The sequence below is a fragment of the Mastigoproctus giganteus genome, chromosome 1 (genome assembly GCF_048544385.1).
Source record: "Mastigoproctus giganteus isolate SK-2022 chromosome 1, ASM4854438v1, whole genome shotgun sequence".
NCBI classification, from domain to species: Eukaryota; Metazoa; Arthropoda; class Arachnida; order Uropygi; family Thelyphonidae; genus Mastigoproctus; species Mastigoproctus giganteus.
The window spans coordinates 91,749,743-91,775,772 of record NC_143575.1 but is presented as its reverse complement, the minus strand read 5'-3'; the positions used below and the strand labels follow the sequence as shown (position 1 = coordinate 91,775,772).

General features: G+C 37.8%; 1 protein-coding gene across 10 annotated transcripts in view; it reads left to right on the top strand.

Annotated features, from left to right (window-relative positions):
• Positions 1 to 26,030, top strand: part of LOC150090991 (disintegrin and metalloproteinase domain-containing protein 11-like) — a 1,161,948-nt gene that overhangs the window by 791,387 nt on the left and 344,531 nt on the right. For all 10 annotated transcript variants that reach the window (XR_016546962.1, XR_016546963.1, XM_090373761.1 and 7 more), the window contains 2 exons: positions 10,207 to 10,285; positions 25,651 to 25,743. Coding sequence is in view for 8 of the 10 variants with exons in the window: in XM_090373761.1 (XP_090229887.1) it covers positions 10,207 to 10,285; positions 25,651 to 25,743 (172 nt within the window). In the remaining 2 variants the exon portion in view is untranslated. The remainder of the gene's footprint in view (positions 1 to 10,206; positions 10,286 to 25,650; positions 25,744 to 26,030) is intronic.

The following is a 26,030-nucleotide window of genomic DNA, read 5'->3' as shown; positions in this document are numbered from 1 at the left end:
TGATAAACTTATAAGTGATTCATTTCTTTTTGTTTCAGCCAAACCATTGATATTCCAATTCATATTTTCTAATTCCTTTTCCAGCTTTAATATTCTGTCTTCATGATGAGTGACCTTACGTTGTAACAGGCCAAGTTCAGTTTCCGTGCATGGCAGACTGGTCATACCCAGAGATTCTTAGCACACTCATCTTCCACTCTGATCCTCTTGCTGCCGTAAGAGGGAGGAGTGAAAGCTGCTGGGGACTGAGGGTTTGTGTTGTCATGCTGTCATGTGCTGGAGGGTTTGGTCTTTTCCTCTTCACACTGACCAGGCATCTTGAAGAGAACCACTCTACACATTCGTTGCCACCTAAGTGACATAACAGGGCTTACCATCGAGAAAGTGTGCATGAGTGGATTTTAAGGAGGCAGGCCAACCGGACTTCTCCTAAATCTTCTGAAATAGAAAAATATTGAATTCATCAGTGTTTTAGACTGAGTGTCTGATAACACACAGAATGCATGTTCCCCTCTTGCCCCCTTAGAGGGAAACAGGCATTCTGTGTGTTAACAAGTGCAATAAGTCTGTGCAACTCTAATCCATTACTTCTTAGGGAGGTTTTCAAAGATTTACATATTTCTTCTGCAATACATTCATTGAGTTCAATTATGTCAAGAAAAGTTACCACAGATCGATTCTTGAAATTCAAATAGTACCGTATTACAATTCCCAACATTTTTATAACACTAATATCATTACTTTAATCGATAATTGAACTGAAGGTTCAGTTTCCTAAATCAGGTTTTAAATTATCCACGAAATGTAGTGTTTAAGCACTGCATATTATTGAAGTACATTTTGTTCTTTGCAGTTTGAAGTCCTTACTTACCCTGCTGTCTGAAAAACGAAATTTACAAATGTCACTCAAATGATCAACTACCCTTAACGCACAATGCACAGCTATGGAAAGTGCTATGCTGTTTTCTGCCTTTGAACCTTCTGTATCACCAATTTTCTTGAATAGCAATACTCTCTGATGCTAAAAACTAAAGGGCTCTTTGGCTTTCTTGTGCTTCTTTTGTATTATGACCCCTTTCAATATCACTTCATTTGTCTGTCAGCATGCATTTACAATATTTAGAAAAGCATTTTAAATAATCACCGTCTAATTTGCAGAGTCAGTTCTTATATATAAGCATCTTTGAGCCATTGATCACAAAAATTTCAAAGAAAGTAAGTTGAAGAGTTCTGAGTGATTAGTGCAAATTCATATTATCTTTCTCTGATCTGTAAATGATCCGGCAACAAATTTTCAATAAAAAAAAATGACTGACATCAGAGAAAATAAAATTACAAATCGTTCTGTCAAATTGTAATAAAATGCAAAGAACAATAAATAAATAAATAAATCTACAGCAATGAGCTACATATATTAGTATTAAAATTACACAAAGTTTGACAAGTGTTGATGTCATAGATCATTCATAGTTTCTGAATGATCCACATTCACAAATTATGATCCACAATTTGTGAATAAAAATTGGAAATAATGAAAAATGGAATAATATATTTACTTACAACTTCAGCCTTTCTATCACAAATTAAAAAAAAATGGTGGTAATGAGTAAATATTTTTGTGTTCTGAGAAACTTAAAAATGTAGAATCACAGGATGGTACATGATGCTTGATAAGAGCTGCAGAACTTTCTTTCTCTGCCAATAAAGCAAATGAAAATTTCTGTGATCAGCTAAATTTTTTTTTTTGTTTCGTTTCCCAAGTTACTTCTTGAAGTAACTTTGCAACAAATTTTCCTACCACAAACGAAAACAGAACAGTTGCATTTAAAAGCATTATAAATGTATTATTCATGACCGGTGACAAAATCCAGGGCCTGTTGGCTGTATAGAAACAAAGCAATAAACAAGGGTAGAATGTTGTTGTGAAAATGGCAATTGAACCATAAATTTAACGAAACCATGCTGTGTAGTGACATAGATGCTTTACTCTGCCTGGTCATTGCTTATTCCACTCTCTGAACACCACAGGATAAAGGCTAATTACAGGAAGGGTGCCTCCCAATGCACTGTCAGTTTCAGAATGCCATATGCAGGGATCAATGGATCCACAATTCAGATTCTCCCTTGTTAGCATAGTAATTACTCATCCTTAGTCCTTGAGTGCTTATAGTTTTTCATTTCAGATAAACAAAAAAAAAAAAAAAAAAAAAGCCAAATCTAACATGGAAGGCACTAAAATGACAACACTAGCCATAGCTAGACTGTTATGTGACAAATGTGTGTATTGTGAAATAAAACATATTGCCCTCCAACAACAATCGAAGTTAGAGGGCAGTATATACACATACACACAAAAATAAATTCACCAACACTAGAATTAAATCAGACTGATGTATATTTATATTTGACACTGGTTTTGCTGAATATTTCATGACTATCTTTTATTTACTAATATTTCTATAAGCATGGCATCAGTCTAAACCAGCAGATTTTTATCACGAACCACTAAGCCTATATTCTCTGAAATCATATAATTGTTTTGAATTTTTATTAAATTTTTATTATAAAATATTAATTTTATAATAAATTATTATTACATTTATTACATTATTACAGTATTACATTTTTATAAGCAATATTGAGTAATAATATAAAATTATTATTAAGTACCATACATACAATGGTCTTTGAGAATGAAAAATAAGTTCAGTATGGAAAACATTTACTTAACATGATATACTCAGGAAAGCTTTTGATATTGTTGCACATGGAAGACTGCTATACAAATTGGAGCAGCTACAATAGATAAAGGGATGGTTGAGTGGGAGTTGGCAGAGAGTGGTAATCAGTGGACACTGCTCTATGTGGACTATTGTTATTAGTGGAGTTCCCCCTGGTTCAGTGCTGGGCCCATTGCTGTTTTGTGTATTTATCAATGATGTCGATGAAGGTATATCAGGCTAAATGTCCAAGTTTGCAGATGATAAAAAGGTTGGCAGGGTTGTTAATGACAGTAAAGATTATTATGCTACTGGAACAGGATCTAGAAAAGTTAGGCAGATGGGCTGAGAAGTGGCAACTGAAGTTTAACATTGACAAATGCAAAGTACTCCATATTGGTAGCAGTAATCCCAGAGTAAAATACCACTGTGCGGTACTACACTCAGGGTAGTGGAGAATGAAAAAGACTTAGGGCTAAGTCAGATATGAAGTTTTCTGAGAAGTGCAGACAGGCTGCAAGAGTAGCTCGTGGGGTCTTGCAAATGATATGTAGGAATTTTGCTAGCAGGGATAAGGAGGTGATTATCCCCTTGTATAAAGCAGTGGTCAGGCCATGCCATGCCTTGAGTACTGCGTACAGGTCTGGAAGCCTCATTTTAGGAAGGATGTAGAGTTGCTAGAACGAGTACAGAGAAGGGCAATAAGATTGGTGAGAGCACCCTCAAAGGGAAAGAGGGGCTTAAGTTCTGCAAGTTGCAGCATCTGGAGACTAAGCACCTGCGAGGTGATCTGATTGAGGTCTATATGGCCTTGAATGATTTGAGCAGACTCAATGCTGTTGGAATCCTTCCACTTGAGGAGGCACAGATTAAGAACCTGAGGAGGCATAGATTAAAATGTAGGAAAGTCAGTTGTAGAATAGATGTGTGGAAGTTTGCCTTTAGCCAGTGGGTAGTTGATTACTGGAACAGACTTTCATCTGTTGTTGTGAAAGTTGATAGCTTATATAAGCTTGCTTTCTTGCATCATATGCCTCAACTAATGTTAATGCTAAGACTGTAAGATAGCAAACCAATGATAAGAAATTGTGGGAGATGTGGTTTTTTTGTTTGCAATTCTTTGCTCTATATTTAATTTTATTTTATCTTTGTTTATTATTAGTTATAATTTGTATAACCCTTTTAGCACAGCCAAGGCCCTGGGTGCCAAGTGTATTTTGAGGCCAAGCAATATTCTTGTGATTTATAGAGTGCTCTTGATAAGTGGTTGAAGTTATTTCTTTTTAAGTTCCTACATTTCCATCAACAGTCTTTCTTTAAAACCAGTTCTATACTTGAAAGCCACAAGTTAGAGCATAGAAAGGAAACACATCTTTCTTTATTTTCCTATATTTCTAGTTCTACTAATCAACTAACACTTCAACTGCTTGTCCTCCAAGCGGCACTGCTCCTTCCTTCCCATGGCAGGCCGATAACCTGGGGGAAAAGTTATCTTCCAGGGATAAAAGGAGTAACCATGGATTCAAACGAGTATCCACCTCTAGAGCCCTCACACTCCAGACTAGACACATCTATTGATAATGACTGTAATCAACCGAAAGGCTTCGAAGGGAAGCGCAGTGCAATGACATGCCAAATTTTCTCGTAATACATTCCCTCTCCACCCAGCCTGTGGGCAAATTGTCACCATCTGTAATACAGAGATATTTGGGATCCATTGCTAGAACACCAAAAATGGATAAATGATTGAAATCTGGAGACTTCCTTATTGAAACAGTCAACTCCAAACATTCCGAGTGGCTGCTCAAAACAATGACATTCGGTGGGCTGCCAATATCTAAATTCCTTGAAAGGCGTCATAACCGAATGGGACCTACTTACAGTATCTGAAGAGGAATTAGTTCAAGAACTGAGTAATCAAAAAGTAATCAGCACTAAATGCATAATGGCTGAAAAAGATGTAAATCTCGTCCCAACTAGATCCATCATTTTAACTTCAGTACCCCAGATTTGCCATCCTCAGTAAAATCTGGCTATATAACTTGCCGAATTTGACCTTATATTCCTAATCCCATTCGTTGTTTTAAGTGCCAGAAATATGGACATTCCCAGCAGGCATGTAGAGGTGATATCATTTGTCCTATTTGTGGTTCCAAGGAGCATACACAAGCAAACTGTTCAGCCTCAAATCCCGTTTGCCCCAACTGCAAAAGAAATCACCCAACCTTTTCTAAATCTTGCAAAATGTGTAAAACTGCAAGAAATTCAAAAATATAAAATGGAACATAAAGTAACATATCCTGAGACATACAAACAAGTTATGTTGACCATGCTCAGTGATTCTTATACATCTCGCACTCGAAGCACCCATTTAACAGCAGTTCAAACAGATGTATCAATAACCCTTAGCACATTTCTGGCTAACTGGGTTAAAACAACACTATCAAACTCTGGAAAGGACACACCTCAACCTAAAACCAGTGAAGCAACCAACACTCTAATTAGCATTCCAGCTGGCACTCCAACGGTCTCGCATGTAGTGACAAATTGAAACCTAAAGACAGCAAGAAAACCACAAACAGTATGGAAGTAGATGTACCCTCAGATTAGGAGGAACCCATACTAGAACTTCATGTGAATGACACTATGGATACTGGACGCCCCACCTTCTCAAAAAAGAATGCAAAAAATGCTCCTTAAAAAAAAAAAACAGTCAGAAGAATCATCCTCAGTTAAACCAGAATGAGGCACAACATCATACAATGGAATTGCAGAGGACTAGTCGGTCATTCTGATGACCTAAAGGATTTATTTTCTTAGTTCAACCCCACAGGTGTATGCATACAGGAAACTTTCTTGCCACCACATGTTTCACCAAAACTTTCAAATTATATCATCTACAGACAAGATAGGATCTATGAGTCTCCTGCCCATGGAGGAGTGGCCATTCTTATTAATTCTAACACACCTTCCAAGCACATCCAATTACAAACCACTCTAGCTGTGGCAGTTCGTATTGCAGTTGGTGTTTCAGTTACCCTTGTTTCCATTTATATTCCACCAGCAATACCATTTCCCCATTCAGAACTGGACAACTTCATTAAACAACTCCCAATGCCAATTTGTCTTTTAGGTAATTTTAATAGCCACCATCCATTGTGGGAAATCATTACAATGTACGCAAGGGGCAAATTGATTGAAGAATTTTTGAACAATAATGATCTAAATTTACTAAATTCTGGTTCTCCCACCTATATTCGCCTCCCTACAGGATCTACTTCTGAAATTGACTTATCAATCTGTTCACCATCCATCTTTCCATTCATGACATGATCAGTGTTAACCAATCCCTTTGATAGTGATCATTTTCCTATTATTTGCACATTACAAGCAGGGGTAACTCCACATTCTGATCAGCGATCCACTTGGAAGTTTAAAAAGGCCAATTGGAATGGCTATTCTGCCCAAATATCTCTAGACAGGCTTTATGTTGAAAAACAGTTGATTGATGATGATGTAACGACTTGCATCACCAAATAGATTCTAACTGCAGTCCATGCTTCCATCCCAAAATCCAAACCATATTGCATTCACCGAAATCACTGGTGGAATACGGATTGCTTTCATGCCAAAAAGGAGAAAAACCGTGCTTGGAATAATTTCCACAAGTATCCTATCACTAGTAACCTAATTACTTATAAAAGACTTAAAGCTAAAGAGAGCCAAATTATACGGAAAGCGAAACGTGATTCGTGGATTGCTTTTGCCTCAACCATCACAAAAGACACCGACACTATCATCTGGAGGCCCTAAATGGCAAATTTGTAAGGCTGTCCTCTCCGATACTTCATTGGAAAGGGAAAGACATGTCTGCTCCTGAGGAAGTTGCTAATGCATTAGCAAAATCGTTTGCCACAATTTCTTCCTCTGCTTCTTATGTGTCCTCCTTCTAGTCCATCAAAGCAGATGCAGAATGGTATAAAATTAACTTCTCCATGCATCGCTCATTCCTGTACAACTAACCTTTTACATTAACAGAACTCAAAGAATCGTTAAATAGATCATCTAACAGTGCCACAGACCCAGATGTTAAAAGCGATAAAATATCTGAAGCTTTCAAAGGCTCCGCCTTCTTTCTCAACAGTAAGCTTTTAACTTTACAGTGCAGCTTTAAATACCCGCAGGTTCACGGCACATGTCACGTGATTCAATGGAACGTGCACTGTTCTCGTGCGTGTCAGAGCCGGATGTGGCTCGGGAGCACGTCAGGTGGAATCGTTCATCCTCTCTAAGGATCACTGCCTCAGAGAGGAGATGGATACGCATACCCGTCTCTATTAATATTGTTCTCAATGGAACTAATCCGCAAGCTCTCGAGTCACTTGCGGTCCCAAAACCTATGCGACCCGGTCAATGATAACTGCTTCGTCTGGGGAGATATGGTACTGCTTCTCCCAAAAGTGTTCAGCCACAGCGGATTTTCTGTAGTCCGCATTCCTTATCACCTTTGTGTGCTCCCCCAGACGATCCTTGAGACACCGCTTTGTTTCCCCCACATAACATTCCCCACAATCCGGGCACTTAATGCTATAGATGACCCCACTTGTATTTACATTTGAAATGGGGTCTTTCATCTGTGACACAACTGTGTGCAGCTTCCAGGTCGGAAGCTGCACACAGCGCGTTTGGTAGTTTCGTAATACCCAAGCTATATGCTCGGTTAAACCCGGATAATAGGGAATGTATCTGGTGGCTACTGGCATAAAAGACTCACCTCTCCTCTGTTCTCTTCTAATATATTTCTCTATGATCCTCTGGGAGTAGCCACACTTCAGGAGATCCGCCATGATGCATTCATACTCTTTCTTTCTATCCTCGGAGGTACTACAATGTGTTTTAATATATCACCTGGTTTTGCCGCATTATAGCTTTAGTTGCTAATGCGCCAATAAAACCCAACAACCAACCAACCAACCAACTACAATGTGACTTTGCCCTGTCTGTTAGTGCTCTAATCACACTATTCTTGTGATAGTTGGCCTGAGCTGAATTATAATGTGAATATTGGCCTTTACACATGGGTCTTTAGACACGGGCCTTCTCTGTAGACCAACACATCCAAGAACGGCAAAGCCCCTCCTTCTTCTACCTCCAAGGTAAATTTTATGAACGGGGAGAAGCCATTAAGAAAATTTAACACCTCATCTTCCCTCCCCTTTCGAATAATTGAGAACGTATATCTTCCACCGACGCATAGGGAGAACCATGTCACTAAATAATCTAACCTCGAGCTCTTCCATAGCCAGATTAGCTATAATCGCACTAATGGGGGAGCCCATAGCTGCACCGTGAACCTGCTTATACACAGTGTCGCAAAACACCATGGTGGTGCTTGAGAGACATAATTCTATGCCCTTACAAATATCTTCCAAACTTAGTTGTGTCCTACTGCTTAAGGTGGTGTCTCTCTGTAGGGCCACATGTGCACATCGCACACCATGGTCAATTGGAATACATGTAAACAGAGATGTCACATCAAAAGATGTCATAATTTCATTTTCTTCTATATGCTGCTCTCTTATAAAATGTACAAAAACCTTGCTGTCCTTGACACTAAACTCAGAAAGAGTTTAGTGTCAAGGAAAGAGTCTTGTTGTCACCGTTAGTAGGACTTTCCGAGTTTAGTGTCAAGGACAGCAAGAATTTTGTACATTTTATAAGAGAGCAGCGTATAGAAGAAAATGAAATTATGACATCTTTTGATGTGACATCTCTGTTTACATGTATTCCAATTGACCATGGTGTGCAATGTGCACACATGGCCCTACAGAGGGATACCACCTTAAGCAGTAGGACACAACTAAGTTTGGAAGATATTTGTAAGGGCATAGAATTATGTCTCTCAAACACCACCATGGTGTTTTGCGACACTGTGTATAAGCAGGTTCACGGTGCAGCTATGGGCTCCCCCATTAGTGCTATTATAGCTAATATGGCTATAGAGGAGCTCGAGGTTAGATTATTTAGTGACATGGTTCTCCCAATGCGTCCATAGAAGAGATACATTCTCAATTATTCGAAAGGGGGAGAGAAGATGAGGTGTTAAATTTTCTTAATGGCTTCTCCTCATTCATAAAATTCACCTCGGAGGTAGAAGAAGGAGGGGCTTTGCCGTTCTTGGATGTGTTGGTCTACAGAGAAGGCCTGTGTCTAAAGACCAAAGTTTATAGAAAACCCATGTGTAAAGGCCAATATTCACATTATAATTCAGCTCAGGCCAATATTCACATTATAATTCAGCTCAGGCCAATATTCACAAGAATAGTGTGATTAGAGCACTAACAGACAGGGCAAAGTCACATTGTAGTACCTCTGAGGATAGAAAGAAAGAGTATGAGCGCGTCACGGCAGATCTCCTGAAGTGTGGCTACCCCCAGAGGATCATAGAGAAATATATTAGAGGAGAACAGAGGAGAGGTGAATCTTTTACGCCAATAGCCACTGCATACATTCCCTGTTATCCGGGTTTAACTGAGCGTATAGCTCGGGTATTACGAAACTACCAGACGTGCTGTGTGCAGCTTCCAGGTCGGAAGCTGCACACAGTCGTGTCACAGATGAAAGACCCCATTTCAAATGAAAATACAAGTGGGGTCATCTATAGCATTAAGTGCCCGGATTGTGGGGAATGTTATGTGGGGGAAACAAAGCGGCGTCTCAAGGATCGTCTGGGGGAGCATAAAAAGGTGATAAGGAATGCGGACTACGGAAAATCCGCCGTGGCTGAACACTTTTGGGAGAAGCAGTACCATATCTCCCCAGACGAAGCAGTTATCATTGACAAGGTGCATAGGTTTTGGGACCGCAAGTGGCTCGAGAGCTTGCAGATTAGTTCCATTGGGAACAATATCAATAGAGACAGGAGTATGCGTATCCATCCCCTCTTTGAGGCAGTGATCCTTAGATGGGATGAACGATTCCACCTGACGTGCTCCTGAGCCACTTCCGGTTCCAACACGCACAAGAACCGTGCACTTGCCATCAAATCATGTGACATGTGCTGTGAACCTGCAGGTATTTAAAGTTGCACTGTAAAGTAAAAAGCGTACTGTTGATATTTTATAGCTTCAGATATTTTATCGCTTTTAACCTGGTATATTTTATTGTATTTTATGATATTTTATTTGTTTTACAGATATTTTATTTGTTTTACAGATATTTTATCACTTTTAGCCTGGTATTTTAATTGTTTCATACTGTAAATGGTAATTTATTGTAAGCTTAATTATAAAGTTATCAAAATTTTGTCTTTCGTTTTATTTTGTCATTTCAACATACAGTTTGTGAAAAATATTTAAAATTATATTATGAATTTACCCAACTACAGAGGCCTATTTTATTCAGATTGCTTAAATGGGAGAATCTCTCTCTCTCTCATATTTATAAATTAAATATTCAAATCACACTATCAAATGCTGTTTTTCAGAGTAACCAGTGGATCAATTACATCAGATATACCCAATCTTGGGATGGTGAGAGATGGAACAAAATGTGCAGAAAATAAGGTATATTTTTATAATTTCATGAACTGTACTACATAAATTACTTATTAGGAATTTAAACTAAAATATACCTATTAGGAAAAATATACTTATTAGGAATTTAAACTAAAAAAAAAATATATGATTGCTCTATTGACACTGAAACAAAAAAATGTATTGAATTAGCCCCTTGCAGTAATGGCAGTATCCAAAATTTGTCAAAAAAGAAAACATATCACAAGTGTATATTTTTGTTTTTCTAAAGTAAGATAAACATAACTCTGAAAAGTTATGCCTTATTTTATTGCAGAAATAATACAAAATGCAATAAGTTACTTGTGTGAGAGTGACTTTTATTTTATTTCATTTCACTCATTTCATTATTTCACAGCTTTCGAACTGTGAACTTTGTAGAACAGTTGCCAAAATTTTTCAAAACACATATCACCAAGTGTATATTTTTCTTTTTCTAAAATAAGATAATCATAATTCTCTGAAAAGTTGACCTTATTTTATTTCAGAAATACTATAGAATGTACTAAGTTGCTTGTGTGAGAGTTATTTTTATTTCACTCATTCCAGAGCCCATACTAGAGCACAATTAATACATCATCAGAGCCAAAATGTGTGCTGGGTAAAGTTTACATCTTTCATTAACCAGATGAGTAGTGCCATAGTTGCAGATTAAATTTGGAAAATGAAGAGTAAATATCATGCCCTCATCAGTATTAGAGCATAATGCGTTACAATAGTAAACATAACTGCTGTTGCCAATGTTTATAAGTATTTGCCAACATATCATCTGAACCATTGTATTCTGCAAATTTCTGCTTCTAAAAAAATAAGTTAAGAAACAGAAACTCAACTTTCCTTCAAGCAGTGCTGAGCCTTATAACTTACCATTTGCTAAACAGGAATTAGTAAACAGTGGTGCTGAGGGCCAGATAATATATAATATCAAATGATAAAAGACTTTGTTTGTTTGTTATTTGGTTTTTAGGAGCATTAGCAATTAAGGCCATATTGCTCCTGGGATATGCGGTGGTCATTCCCTGACCTTTCCACATCCTCCGTATTTGGTGGTCACAGGCTCGAACCCCGGTCTAATCAAGAAGCGTGTGCTACACACTGCTGCTCCTGCCCACCTGGCTATGGAGGTGCCATAAAAGACTTCCTTCACATTCTCCATTTTCTACTTCTTCTCTATAATCAAATCAATCTAGAGGATTATTAGTGTTGGGCAATCATCCGTGCATTTAACCTTTTCGTTGGACTAGCTGCTTATGTAAGATCTTGGAAAAAAAAAAATTGTCCATGCTTACCTTGTATATTATCCTGAAGAAAATAACTGTTTTAACAAAATCTAATGTGACTTCTGAAAAAATTGATGGATGAAATGAGTGAAATGAAATGACTCATTTCATCACAGAGCCATCCAGATTGCCACAGGAGCATTTCGTGATTTGTCTATCCAAAGTCTATGTTGAAGCCAACAAACTGCCATTGATGCTTCTACATCGGCAGTTGTTATAATATGCCATAAAAATAAAATTCTGCCAGACATACATTTTTATGGATGGGAAAATCTGTATAGCGCGCGCGCACACACACACACACACACACACACACACACACACACACACACACACACACACACACACACACAACAGCCAGTTGTCCCTTTGGTATCAAGATCTAAGAGCTAGCTGAAGATATAAAGTTTACGTTGGATAATATATCAATGTCAGCCAGGGAAAATCCTTCCTCCTTGACTATGCATCTTCAATGAATATTTTGACTTCTTGCCATTATGTACAGATGACTGGAGTAAAGTGTGGAGTATTTGTGGGATCTGCTTGTGTTTTTTCAAGCAAAACTATCTCTAATTAGATTCCTTCTGAATGTAGTACTGCAGAGTTGCATGCGATTGAACTGGCCTTGGATTATATAAAATTTCACCAGTACCAAAGATGTACCAGGTGGTTATAAAATAAGTTTCCCTATTCAGGAGACCCCAGTGTCAAAAGGGTTAGAGATAGAGCTGTGAAAATCAGTGGGTATGTCATATAGGGTACAGGGAAGCGATTTATAGAAGACAAAAAATTAGTTCAAATTTCCGCCACCAGGGGAGAAATTGACACTGTAAACATGAGATGGAATACTTAACTTAGGATTAGATTTTAATATCAGATATTGTTCTATGTGCTTTCCTTCACTTGAGATGACATTCTGAAAACGGAGGACTGCGTGAGACACAGTTTCGTGCAGAATCTCATTGGGGATGTTGGCTACATGCTGTTTAATGCTTTCTTTCAAATTGACAAGTGCCTGTATGCTACCATGGTAAACTCTGTCTTTCAGTTATCCCCATAGCCAGAAATCACAGGGATTGAGATCTGCTGATTGGGCTGGCCAGAACTGCAGAAAGTCTCTAGAAATGATGCAATCATTTCCGAATGTTGAACGGAGCAGTTCCTTCACTTGTTGACCATTGTGGGGAGGGGCATCATCTTGCATGAACACTACAGTCTCCAAGCATTGCCTTTCTTGCAGAGTGGCAGTACCATGCACTAGTTACCTTACGTACACCTTACAGGGCCATGAGGTGTGGACTCTTCAAAGAAAAATGGTCCGATTATAAACTCTGCTGTGAATCTACACAATACTGTAAAGACAGTATGGACTTTGTGGTGGTCTTTCGTGCACAGCAGATGGACAAGAAGTTCACCATATTTGCCAGTTTTGTGCATTTACAGCCCGACAAAGAGTGAAATGTGCTTCATCAGACTGCAAGATCATTCGAGCCCATGTATCATCGTTCCATATGAGCCAGAAATCATTGAGCAAAGTCTATTTGTCTATTTGTTGTTGCTGATCACAAGACTTTAGTTCTTGCACTACATGAATCTTGTATGGGAACCAGCGTAAAATTATTCAAAGCACTTTACATACCATAGACCAAGGAAGGTTCAAGTCTCTTGACACACCTCTGGCACACACTAACTGGTAGTGTTTCACATTCTGACCTGGAGGCCATTGCAACCATCACCACCACTTCATCCACTACCTCTGTTCCGATATGTGGTCGTCCCCTGCCTGGAATTACACCTAACTCTCCGGTTGCTTCAAATTTCTTTATTAGTTTTCGAAGCTCCACTGACGTTAAAGGCCCTTTACGCAAACCTTTAAGTTTCCAATAGTGCTGCATTAATGTTACTATTATTCTGGTAGAACAGTTTTACTAAAAGAGCACATTCCTTTATTGTAAGAACTGTAATGGTTATTGATGGTGGCGTTGGCCTTTCTGCTTTTATCTAACAGGATGTCATTTGCGTAAGCAGCATATCTTGAAGTAAATGACAACTTTTACATATGTGCAGCGCCGTTTTTCTCCTGGGGGCAGAAATTTGAACTTTTTTTTTTTCTCCTACAAATCGCTTCCCCATACCTTAAATGACATACCCACCGATTTTCACAGTGCTAACTCTAACCGGTTTGACACTAGGGTCTCCAGAATAGGGAAACTTATTTAATAACCACCCGGTATTATGCTATATACCAGGGGTGGCCAACGAGTTGATCGCAGATTTGATTTCGGTCAATCACAACGAATTTTAAATATACAGTAATACCCCAAAGTTATGCGATAGGTGGGTCCGACAAAAATCGCTTAAGTCGAATTCGCGTAAGTCGGGGTACAACTCTGCATATAAATACATATAAATTTTGTTTAATTGGGACCAAGGACTAACAAAAACACTAGTTTAGAAGAAAAATATTTAATAAAATTGCAGTTCTTTATACATATTAATACAAAATATGTATTAAAAAATAAATGTGTTATATAAAAAAGTTATTTCGATGTCGATAGCTTCATAAAATCTAACAAATTCGTCTGATGACACAGCGCCTTCTTCTTTTCACGCAGAATTTCTTCATAGCAAGCTAATAATTCTTTTATTCCTTGCTTTGTAGCTATAACGCGTTCTTCGTTGGAGTCTGTTTTCTAAAATTTTTAAGCCCTTTTCAATTGAGTTGAGACCTTCTGTCAAGCTTGCAATTGTCATGTGCTTTTCTGGTGGAACTGGGTCTGAAGTTTCGGATACTTCAGTGATGTTTTGCTCTATGAGCTCATTCATTGTCAGCTCCTGACTATGTGAATCCAACAGCTTGTTGACATCATCACCATTGACTTCCAAATCTAATTGCCTGGCAAGATTAACAACTTCTTCTATCACATGAGTGACATGATCAGTTTCTGGCGTTTTTTTCATCTCGGTTTTGAAAAAAAATGGACAAAGTTACTTCCAGACACCATTCAATGTTTTTTTGTGAATTTCATCCCAAGATTCTTCAATGATTCTTACGGCATCTAAAACATTGAATTGTTTCCAAAAGTCTTTAACAGATATCTCACTATTTTGTCTCATAGCTTCATTCAGACATGCAAACGAACACCTTGTGTAGTAAGCCTTAATGTTTTGATGACTCCCTGGTCCATCGGTTGAAGCAAGCTGGTTGTGTTTGGAGGCAAAAACACAACTTTCACACGTGAGTCGAAATTAATTAGGGTGGCAGGAGGGTGACCGGATGCATTGTCAATAAGAAGCATCACTTTAAATGGAATCTGTTTAGACTTGCAATAACGTTCGACTTCGGGTATGAAGTGGTGACAAAACCAGTCCTCAAAAACGGAAGCTGTCACCCAAGCTTTATGATTTGACTTCCAAATCACTGGTAAGCTAATTTTAGATATACACCAAACAAAAAAATCAAGAACCGTGTAACTCTGAGTTCGCGTAAGTCGGAGTAGCATAAATCAGGGTATTACTGTACAGTCATCACTCGATTTGTGCACTTTGTGCAATGAAATTTTTGAGATGGTAGATCGCAGCACATTTTGAAGGAAAAAAGTAGATCGCATCACAAATTAAGTCAGCCACTCCTGCTATATACTGATTCTCTAAACATATTACTGGCTTTATCACAAATGAGATACACTCTTCATCCAGTGTTATACTTTCTCTCAGTCAGACTTTGTTATCCATGGTTGTTGGATCCCAAGCCATGTTGCAATCATAGGCAATTACTTGGTTGATGCTGCATCCAAATTGGCAACACCAGAGAGTCACTTTTTAGTCCCTTATACAGATTGCTATAATCATGATGGCAAGAATCTTGGCATGAGCACCAGCAACATTCAAGCCTGTAATTATGCACTGGCAGTCTAGTTAGTGCAGAGTTTGCTAATAGGAAGTAGTCCTCGCCTGGTTCTGCATAGGACATTGTCACCCAACACATACCTATATGCTGATGATCATCTTATGTATAGAAATTGTGATACCATGTTAAATCAAATGTGCATATTTTTCAGTAATGAACACTATCTGTTTTGCCCATTTGATTTGAGCCTTATATACTCAGTCAGATTTTATCAAATGACAGTGTGTCAGATGTATGCAAGTTTTTACAACTTATTAATATATACAATTTTATTTAGAATGGTTTACAGTTTTATATCTTATGAATGCTTTTTATTATATTAATTAGTTAAAACCATATCATATATATTTATTTATTTATATTTTATATCATTTGACTTGGCGTAGTATAGCCTTAGACACTGATATACCATAAAACCAATAAACAACCAGGTCAAGAATATTGCTTTCTCTTGTTGTCTCTGTGACATGTTGGTGTAGAAAACAGCCAACAAATCAAGAAATGTTTTGCTGCTGAGTGAGCTGTTAACTCCTGAGTTCCATCAACATCTGGAAAGTTAAAGTCCCCCATAGTAACTATCTCGAAAGTAAAAAATCTGCCATAATAAGAGGGATTCCCCCTTACTGGGGAATTTTAATGATGCACACTCTGATTTGCTGGCTCACTCTACATTTTAAGGGATTTTAATAAGGTACATTCTTATTATCTGACCATTCTATATGTCAGTATTCATTATAATCATCACAGCCATTTAGCCTTTAACATATTCCAGCTTTCACTTATGTTTTCTTAATGTTTGTATCATGCTAGACTGACTCATTATTACACTGCCAACTTGTGTCTTCTAGTTTTACTCTTTTAGAGCCCATGCGATTCTTAACTAAAAGCATCGCCCAACAACCAGTAACAGGCTGGTTACAAGGGGATTTTGCCAGAGCTCTATCCTGGGGGTCCTCTGTTGTAACGTTGTTTTTGGTGTATGGTTCAAGAAGTACTACTACCCAAAAGCTACGTTTATTGGTCCTTTTAGGCAATTTAGCAATCCAGAGCAAAACTTGATTAAAGCTGTAACTCCATCCTGATTGAACTGGAACAGTGGTGTTCTATGCACAAACTACAAATGGTCCACAGACGAGACTTGCCAGATACTGTTTAAAGGAAGAATGACCTGACCTCCATCCTTCGTTTATTGCAATAAAGCCATAAATTTTATAAACACTTTCAAGTGCTTGGGTGTTACTTTTGACAAAAAGCTTCCTTTCATCTATCATAATGGATATCACAAAGAACAGGTCAACTATCTGAAAAATTAAAGTTCCTATAGTAACTACTGGAAATTTAAAATCTGCCATAATAAGGATTCCCCATGCTCATGGGATTATGACAGCACAGATGGCATAGCATACACTTGATCACCTAGTAATTCATGGCAAAGCATACGTTTCCAAAATATCATGAATTACAAGGAAAGACTGGGGGCCAAAGGCCTGCACCCTCAACCCACTCTATAAAATGTATCTTTCTTCTAATCATGATCTACAGAACTAGTGCCTGGGCATACAGACCTAAGCCACCTAGTCACCACTCAAGCTTTCACACATATGCAACTAGTTCCTGTTTGTGTCTTGCAACAGAACCAACAGTTAGTAGGTTACTAAGCAACATACAAAACAGAAAGATCCAACAGTCAACTCAAATAACAAAAAATAAAAGAGATTAATTTGTAATAGTGAACCATTTAACCTCATGGTGGGGACGGCCATCACACTCCACAGCACAAGTTACCATCCTCACCACGAGGAGGTAGGTCACTGCTATCTACCTATGTGCCTTTCTGCAAAATCCCTCATGAATGAATTCAGAAAACATGCTGAATGTCTCTCTTGTTAAAAATAATTTAACCAAAATGGACTCCGAGAGAGAGAGTGAGCCTCCCTTGCTCCTGCCTTACTCTAATGTCCAGATATAAAGGATAATGCAGCATAATGCAAAGACCAGTTCCCGGCTCTCCACAGGAGCAAAAATCTGAGGAGATCAAAATCAAACAGTGCAGCCTCGACCTCAAGCTGTCAACCCACACTGCATCCAGGGATTACACTGCCAGCTCACAGTCTGAACAGAGGAAATAAAGTAGTACAAATGATGTCCTTTCTCAGAGTTGGTCCATTGATGTTGCCATATGGCCTCCAACTCATCATCAGGTCTCTTCCTCTCTGATGGAAAATTTGTTGGGGGATTCCTTTCCTCAAAGCATGTCTCTGAGAAGACTTGGCCTCTAGCAGGTTCACAGGCAACTTGCCCACAAGAACACACAGTGGCCACTGTTTGACAAGCCCTGGTGATGCCAAGAAGAGCAAATTGCTGAGTAGAGAGAAGGATGCACCCTCCCCAAGCCCAACCACGTAAGTCAGGATTGGAATAAAAACATTGTGATAAAGGAGGTGGAGGACTCCTTTTTATGCTCCAGTCCACACAGGCAGCTCACTAGAGCTTGGCATATCAAACACAGCTTGGCATATATGGGCATCTCAAACACAGCTTGGCATATCTTGGCAAATATGCCAAGCTATACTTGTTACCTGGGAGTCTAAAACACTGATATTCAGGTGACACTCAAGTCAAGTGGACCTAATGTTGGCAAAATCTGGTCTGTCTGTGACAGCCAAATCCTCTGCTTGCACCTTCATGATGGTGGGACTATTATTAACCTTGGGTATAACCCCCATGTGGAAGTCCTGAAATACACACTGTGGGTGTGTATTTCAGGACTTAGCACACAGTGGGTGTGAACTAACTGTAAGCAGGGGTCGAGGTTTGGCACCCACACCACATGGAGGAATGCCATCCCTCTGTGTTACAAGGCAATATTAGGTGGTAGATGACTCTCATCAACCAGTGCAATACCACCACCTTGCTTATTGGAGGCTTGAATGGTGGAACCCATGTTTAGTCTCAAGTGCAAAGCTTCAATAAAACCCTCTCCCATCTCTGCCATCATGCAGTATGATTGATGTCTTTTGAGGTTATGATGGACATCATGGCAAGATCCAATCTTACTTCAATTTTGAGGGTACAACTATAAAACAGTGTTAACAGGCTGGCTGCTAGTTAGTACACTGAACCTATTGGTAACTCTCTAGGACTCTTCTGGATCAGCTAGTGTATAATCTCACTGATTTTACTCTGCCAGATAATGACTGGAGGGAGTCCAAGTAGTGTGTATGCGGGAGCATTTTTGAGGCCACATTGTGTCAAGGAGCTGGGTATATTCTTACCATGTGTACCCTATAACCAAAAATTTCATTACTTCATACAGCAGTCTTCCCCACACTTTTTCTTACTACTGAATACACCATGAATTGTCAAACTAATAGAGAAAATTTATCTGCAAAAAGATCTAAACCTGCCAAACACTTCCTCATTCGTTTCACATATATTTTTCTCAGTTCTAATCTCAATGATGTCCATTTCCACTTACAGTCTGCCAAACCCTCACATACTTTTTTATGACGGAATCCCAGTTATCATTTGATTCAACCACTCCTCATCTCAGTTGCCACAAACCCGACCGTAATCACATCAAACCACCACCACATAACCCCAGATGATAGAAGGCATTATGTCTAATAAAATCAATAAAACGGCAGCATAATAGTTAAAAAAATAAATTAGTTAAAATAATTTAGAAACAAATTTGAATAACTTCCTTCCTGAAGCAGATTGGAGTTTTCGACGGTACGTCTTGATCATAGGAGAGGAGTAACACGAGTTAAATGAGTGAGACTTTAATATAGAGATTATTCGGTATTTTGGATCATGTGCAAAAATGACCATGAATCAGAAATGAGATATGGGTGACGTACATTAATAGAATTTATGTGAATTTTGATTTCCATGATTTCAGCAATTAATAATTTAGTGTAGTTACACTGTATACTAAGTATTTTGGACTCGTTAAATAAAAAAGTGTGGTTTTTGTTGATGGCATGAAAGGCTAATTCCGAGGCACGAACCGAGGCCAAGTGTTGCTTCACTCTCACATCCATTGTACACTGTGTCAATCCTTGATAAGTTAAGTCACATTCACTACGTGAGATATTGTATACTAGATCATTTATCTGCATCGAAAATGACAACATGGTTGAACGATTATTTAGTTCGGCATGTAATTTGCGTATGGGTCTACAGAAATTTTGAATTTTGTATCCCTGAAAAGCCTATTTAGTTGTTAATGCCATTGTTCAATTTTGGGGATGGAAAAAAGTATTTTTATTTCGCATTACTCCTATCTTTTTCTTTTTTTTTTTTTTTTTTTTGTTAGTTGCCGCATCAACTTCTGTGGCCATATTGCACCTCCCAAGGTTTTTGCATTCTCTACTCTGATCCAAGCCCAAGGCAGGATTCAAACCTGTGTGCCAGGCAGGCACTTTACCCACCCGGCTAGCACGGTCAGCCATTACTCCTATCCTGTGACCAAGACATACCTATGCTGAAAAGCCCCAGTCCACTTTAGGAAGGAAGTTATTCAAATTTCTTTTTGAGTTATTTTAACTAATTTATTTTTTAACTATTACTCTACCCTTTTATTGATTTTATTAGACATAATGCCTTCTGTCATTCAGGGTTATGTGATGGTGGTTTGATGTGTTGGCAGTCGGGATTGGGGGTCCTTAGCTATCAATTGTGGACATGTTGAGCCATTCATGTATTTTGGGGGAGAGAAGTCATTAAATAATTTTATGTTTGATTGAATTCGGGAGTTCGCGTGCTGAAGCATTTTACAAAGAGCATTGAGGTAAAGTCTCTTATTTTTTATATATATAAGAGCAAAATTGTAGAATTCATTAAGTGCCATAGTTCTGTTGATATTTACCTTAAGTTGACATTTAATATTCCTTTGACCATTTCTTCACCTTCGGCACCACTTCTATTATACCCTCTTAAATTTTTTAATTTAGCAATCATGAGAGATTTTTTTAGGTGTCTTTGTGCATAATTACATAAAAATAACATTAAAATATTCAGCCCAAAAACACCATATATTATTTTGAAATATTGTCTTCATAAAAATATAATTCCCAAATTCGCCAAGGTTGATTTTAATCACAAAATTCCTGATATAATAAAATTGGCTACTAATATGTCTCGTTATATTATTAAATTAGCTTTGAAATCTCAGTATTTTGTCAAACTGAGATATCTTACTCAGATTAAACAGGTTTGCAACAGGCTAAAAAAATTTACACCCTAACGATTGGTTATTATTGAAGACTACCATTAACGTACACTGTGAAGTATTAGCTTTCGAAATCAGAAACCATCATATTAATAAGTTGAATGCATTATCACGTACATCTAACCATGTTCAAGCAAGATTCACTATGTACTCCTAAGCACACTTATAATGAAGCAACATGTAATTTCGATGTATTATTGCTTTGTCCTGACCAGACTCACACTAGTTCATCCACTACTCCCTTTCAAACTGATAACAACTATATATCAACAAATAACTAGTCTATTTCACACAAGTTATCACAGAATCAGATTTCACTTCTTTCTAAGGGACTGAACTATAACCTACTACCTTGTTTTTTTACCCAAGAAAGAAAGTTTAATTGATATTGAATTTGGACTCCGAAATATTAGCCAAAAAAGACTTAATTGTACAACAGGTAAACCAGGTGATTAACAACTCAAAAAGTCAGAAGCTACCAAAATTAAGCTGGCACAAAACTAAGGCCTTATATGATCTATGGAAAAACAAGGATATTGTGATTCAAATAGCTGACAAGGGGGATACGGTAGTAATTCTTGATAAATCAGATTATATCAATAAGTTAAACTTGATTATCTCGGACACTTCAACATATCTTGAAGTAAACCCTTCATTGTTTACAAACTTAGTTAATCAATACAATAAAACTTTAACTACTCATCAGTAAAACGATTTTATCACTATGTCCCAGCTAAAATTGAAAGCCAGAACTTTTTACATTCCCACAATGTTTGGTCAAACAAAGCTTCACAAAACAGGATTTCCCATTTGCCCTATTCTTTCCTACTGAAATTCTGCTTTTGCATCACTAGCTACCCACCCACCCATACAATATCATCAGACCCTTTAGACAGTCGATTAAATTTGGTATTAAGAATTATGATACATTATTTAATAGCCTGAAGGATTGTAATCTACATAATAATGATAATCTGGTCTCCCTAGATGTCACATCCTTATACACAAACGTAAACATTGAGTATATATTAGATGTAGTGTGGGATATGTTAAGCAATAACACTATACCTATTAATCATATCTAGCTGCCTATTAAAGAAAAATATTTTATTTCCATCCTAGATCGAACAATGGCATGAACAACTAAACAGGCTTTTCAGGGATACAGAATTTAAAATTGTCTGTAGACCCATATGCAAATTACATGCCAAACGAAATAATCATTCAATCATGTCATCATTTTTGGAGCATATAAATCATCTAGTATACAATATCTTGTGTAGTGAATGTGATTCAACCTATCAAGGATCAACACGGTACATGATGGCTGTGAGAGTGAAACAACACCTGGCCTTGGTTTGTGCTTTTAGGGAAGGTACCTCGGAATTAGCTTTTCTCGCCATCAGCAAAACCACACTTTTTTATTTAACGAGTCCAAAATACTTAGTATACAGCATAACTACACTAAATTATTAATTGACAAAACCCTGGAAATCAGAATGCACATAAATTCTATTAATGTATGTCGCCCATATCTCATTTCTGATTTGTGGTCATTTTCATGGATGCTCCAAAATACCGAACAATCTCTATATTAAAGTCTCACTCATTTAACTCGCATTACTCCTATCCTGTGACCAAGACATACCGTAAAATCCTCAGTCTGCTTTAGGAAGGAAATTATTCAAATTTGTTTCTAAATTATTTTAATTAATATATTTATTTTTTTAATATTACTCTACCCTTCTATTGATTTTATTAGACATAATGCCTTCTATCATCCAGAGTTATGTGGTGGTTTGATATGTTTGTGGTCGGGTTGGGAATCCATCAATTGTGGATTTGTTGAGCCATTCATGTATTTTGGGGGAGAGAAGTCATTAAATAATTTTATGTTTGATCGAATTCGGGAGTTCCGTGTGCTGAAGCAGTTTACAAAAGAGCAAAGTCTCTTATTTTTTATATATATATAAGTGCAAAATTGTAGAATTCATTGGGCATCATAGCTTTGTTGATATTTACCTTATGAAAACATGTATGAAGGATGATTGTTTTCAAAGAACAGAAGTAAACAGGATAAATTAGGAAAAGTTGGTTCTGTGCATTTGGAGTTGGACAGTGAATAGATGACTGGTTGAGGCACTTATTCAAATTAGTTTGAATTGAAATCAATATCATTTTGTGATGAAGAAGCTAGCAATGTTTTATGTCATTTATGGCAGATTGCATTTCTTAGCTATTTTAAAATTTCTTAATAGTAGTAGGCTACATTAATAATGATACCTCATGAAATGAATTCTGATAGCACCATCTCCTTGTCAAAAAAAATGCAATCTGCATATCCATCATATGTAATAAAGGAGGTTAGGCAAGGAAAGGCAGATGCAAAGAAAAACAAAAAAGACTTCTTTACTTATATAAACTCTGAAAGGAAGGGGATGAATCAGATTGGTCCACTCAATATCAATGGTTTGACTGTAAATGATCATTCTCAGATAGCTGCCAAACAAAATGAGTATTTTGCATATACATTCACACAAAGAGTTATTCAAGGAGGAGGAGAGGGCCAGATGTTTATCAAACTCTAACACAGAGTTAAATGATTTTGTAATAACTGAGAGCAAAGTGGAGGAGAAATTGTTGAAACTAAACATAAGAAAGGCACCTGGGGTGGATGGAATCTATACAGTTATATTAAGGGAGGCAGCAAAGGAAGTAAGCAAACCCTTAGCCCAAATTATGACAGCATCCTTGGACTCGGGGGGAAGTCCCCACTGAATGGAGATGTGCATATGTATCTCCAATTCACAAAGGGGGATCAAAGGGTAACACAAGTAATTACAGACCTGTTAGTTTGACTTCTGTTCCAGGAAAAATAATGGAGTCACTGGTTAAAGAAGTAGTGCAGGATCATCTAGACCAGACAGCAGTAACAATTCAGACACACCATGGATTTGTCAAGGGTAAGTCTTGTCTGACCAATTTGATTGGATATTATGATGTGGTAACAAAAGAACTGGATGCAAAAAAATAATTTCGATATCATATACTTGGATTTTGGGAAAGCTTTTGATACTGTTGCACACGGAAGACTGCTGTACAAATTGGAGCAGTATGGCATTAAGGGCAAGTTCCTACAATGGATAAAAGGATGGTTGAGTGGGAGAAGACAGAGAGCGGTGGTCAATGGGTACTGCTCTATGTGGACTAATATTATTAGTGGTGTCCCTCAGTGTTCACTGTTGGGCCCATTGTTGTTTTGTATATTTATCAATAATATTGATGAAGGTATATCAAGCTTAATGTCAAAGTTTTCAGATGATACAAAGGTTGGCAATAACAGTAATGACAGTATGCTGCTGCAACAGGATCTGGAAAAGTTGGGTAGATGGGCTAAAAAGTTCAACTGAATTTTACATTGACAAATGCAAAGTACTGCATATGGGTAGCAGTAACCCCAGAGAAATGTACCGAATGGGTGGTGTTACATTCAGGATAGTGGAGAATGAAAGAGACCTTGGGAGAATTGTGCAGTCAGATATGAAGTTTTCTGAGCAGTGTAGACAGGCGGCCAGAGTTGGTCATGGGGTCTTGTCAATGATATACAGGAATTTTGCTAGCAGAGACAGGGTGATTATCCCTTTGTATAAGGCAATGGTCAGGCCAAACATTTAATACTGCGTACAGGTCTGGACACCTCATTTTAGGAAGGAGGTAAAGTTGCTAGAACGAGTACAGAGAAGGGCAGTAAGACTGGTGAAGGGAATAAAGGGGTTACTCTTATGAAGTAAGACTTAAGTTCTGCAAATTGCAGCTTCTGGAGACTAGGCACCCATGACGTGATCTGAATTACCACCTGCTCTAATTTTTGTTTAAAATGCAAGAACCAACACAGCTTATTCGAGCAAATTTCATAATTTTCAGTACATGTTCAAATGAGAAAAACAAGTCTTCACTAATGACTACCCCAAACATGAGAGGTATTAGAATCTATAGTACTTAGTACTATGCATGGGTTGGAGGTTGAAAAGATGAAAGAAGATATTTGTTGACATTAGACTTGAACTTTTGCAGACTGTAATTTTTACAAAATACGTATGAAGGAAGATTGTTCCAGAAAACTGCAGTTGAATGAATAAATGAGGAAGATGAAAAGTTGGTTCTGTGAGTTTGAAGTTAGACAGTAAATGGATGTTGGCTGGAGGCAGCATGTGTTCGGACTGTTTTGAAAGAGAGAGCAGGAATTATAGAAGCCAATTCAGAAGAACAGCGCCCATGGAAGTATCTGTACATACATGGCTTTATACACTTCTATCAGGTCACCCCACATGTGCACTGTAATTTGTGAAACTTAAGCCTTTCTTCGTAAGAGCAACCCTTTCCATTCACTAATCTTGTTCCAACAGCTCTACATTCTTCTTAAAATGAGGCCTCTAGACCTGTATAAAGTACCCAAGGTGTGGTCTGACCATTACCTGATACAAGGGGATAATCACATCCTTATCCCTTCTAGAAAAATTCCTGTATATCAGTGACAAGACACCACGAGCTACTCTTGCAGACCGTCTGCACTGCTCAGAAAACTTTATATCTGCCTGCATATCCTTTTCATTCTCTACCACTGTCAGTGTAGTACCACACAATTGATACGTTACTCTGGGGTTACTGCTTCCCATATGCAGTACTTTACATTTGTAAATGTTAAACTTCAGTTGCCACCTCTCAGCCCACCTGCTCAACTTTTCTAGTTCCTGCTGCAGCAGCGTATTGTCATTAGTGTCATTAACAACCCTGCCAACCTTCATATCATCTGCAAACTTGGACATTAAGCCTGATATACCATCATCAAGCCATAAATATACCATCAATATAATAAAGAAAAAATGAATATCTGATATTAGGTTTTTCAATTTTTTTTTTATCCATTTAGATATGCATTAATCAGACGTGCGTCAATGCCGACCAGTTCATTGAACCAGGAAGTTGTCCAGTAAATAATATCGGCATATGTTCTGGTCACGGGGTAAGTTTCTGTTTGTATAAAGATCTATAATTAATATTACTTTTATAAACTGACATACTAAGTGGTTAACATAAGGCAAGGATCATATGCAAATGAAATATTAGAGCATTCTATTATACTGAATTGGCTGTGGGTCTGGATCAGAGTACATGATTGCAGGTTTGTACATTCAAATCCATACACCACCACAAAAAAATGCACTACCTGACTAATTTTTGGTTCCTATAAACAGAGAAGTTGTAAACATCACTTTCTCCACTAGCTCTCCCAGAGTACGAAAACAAAAT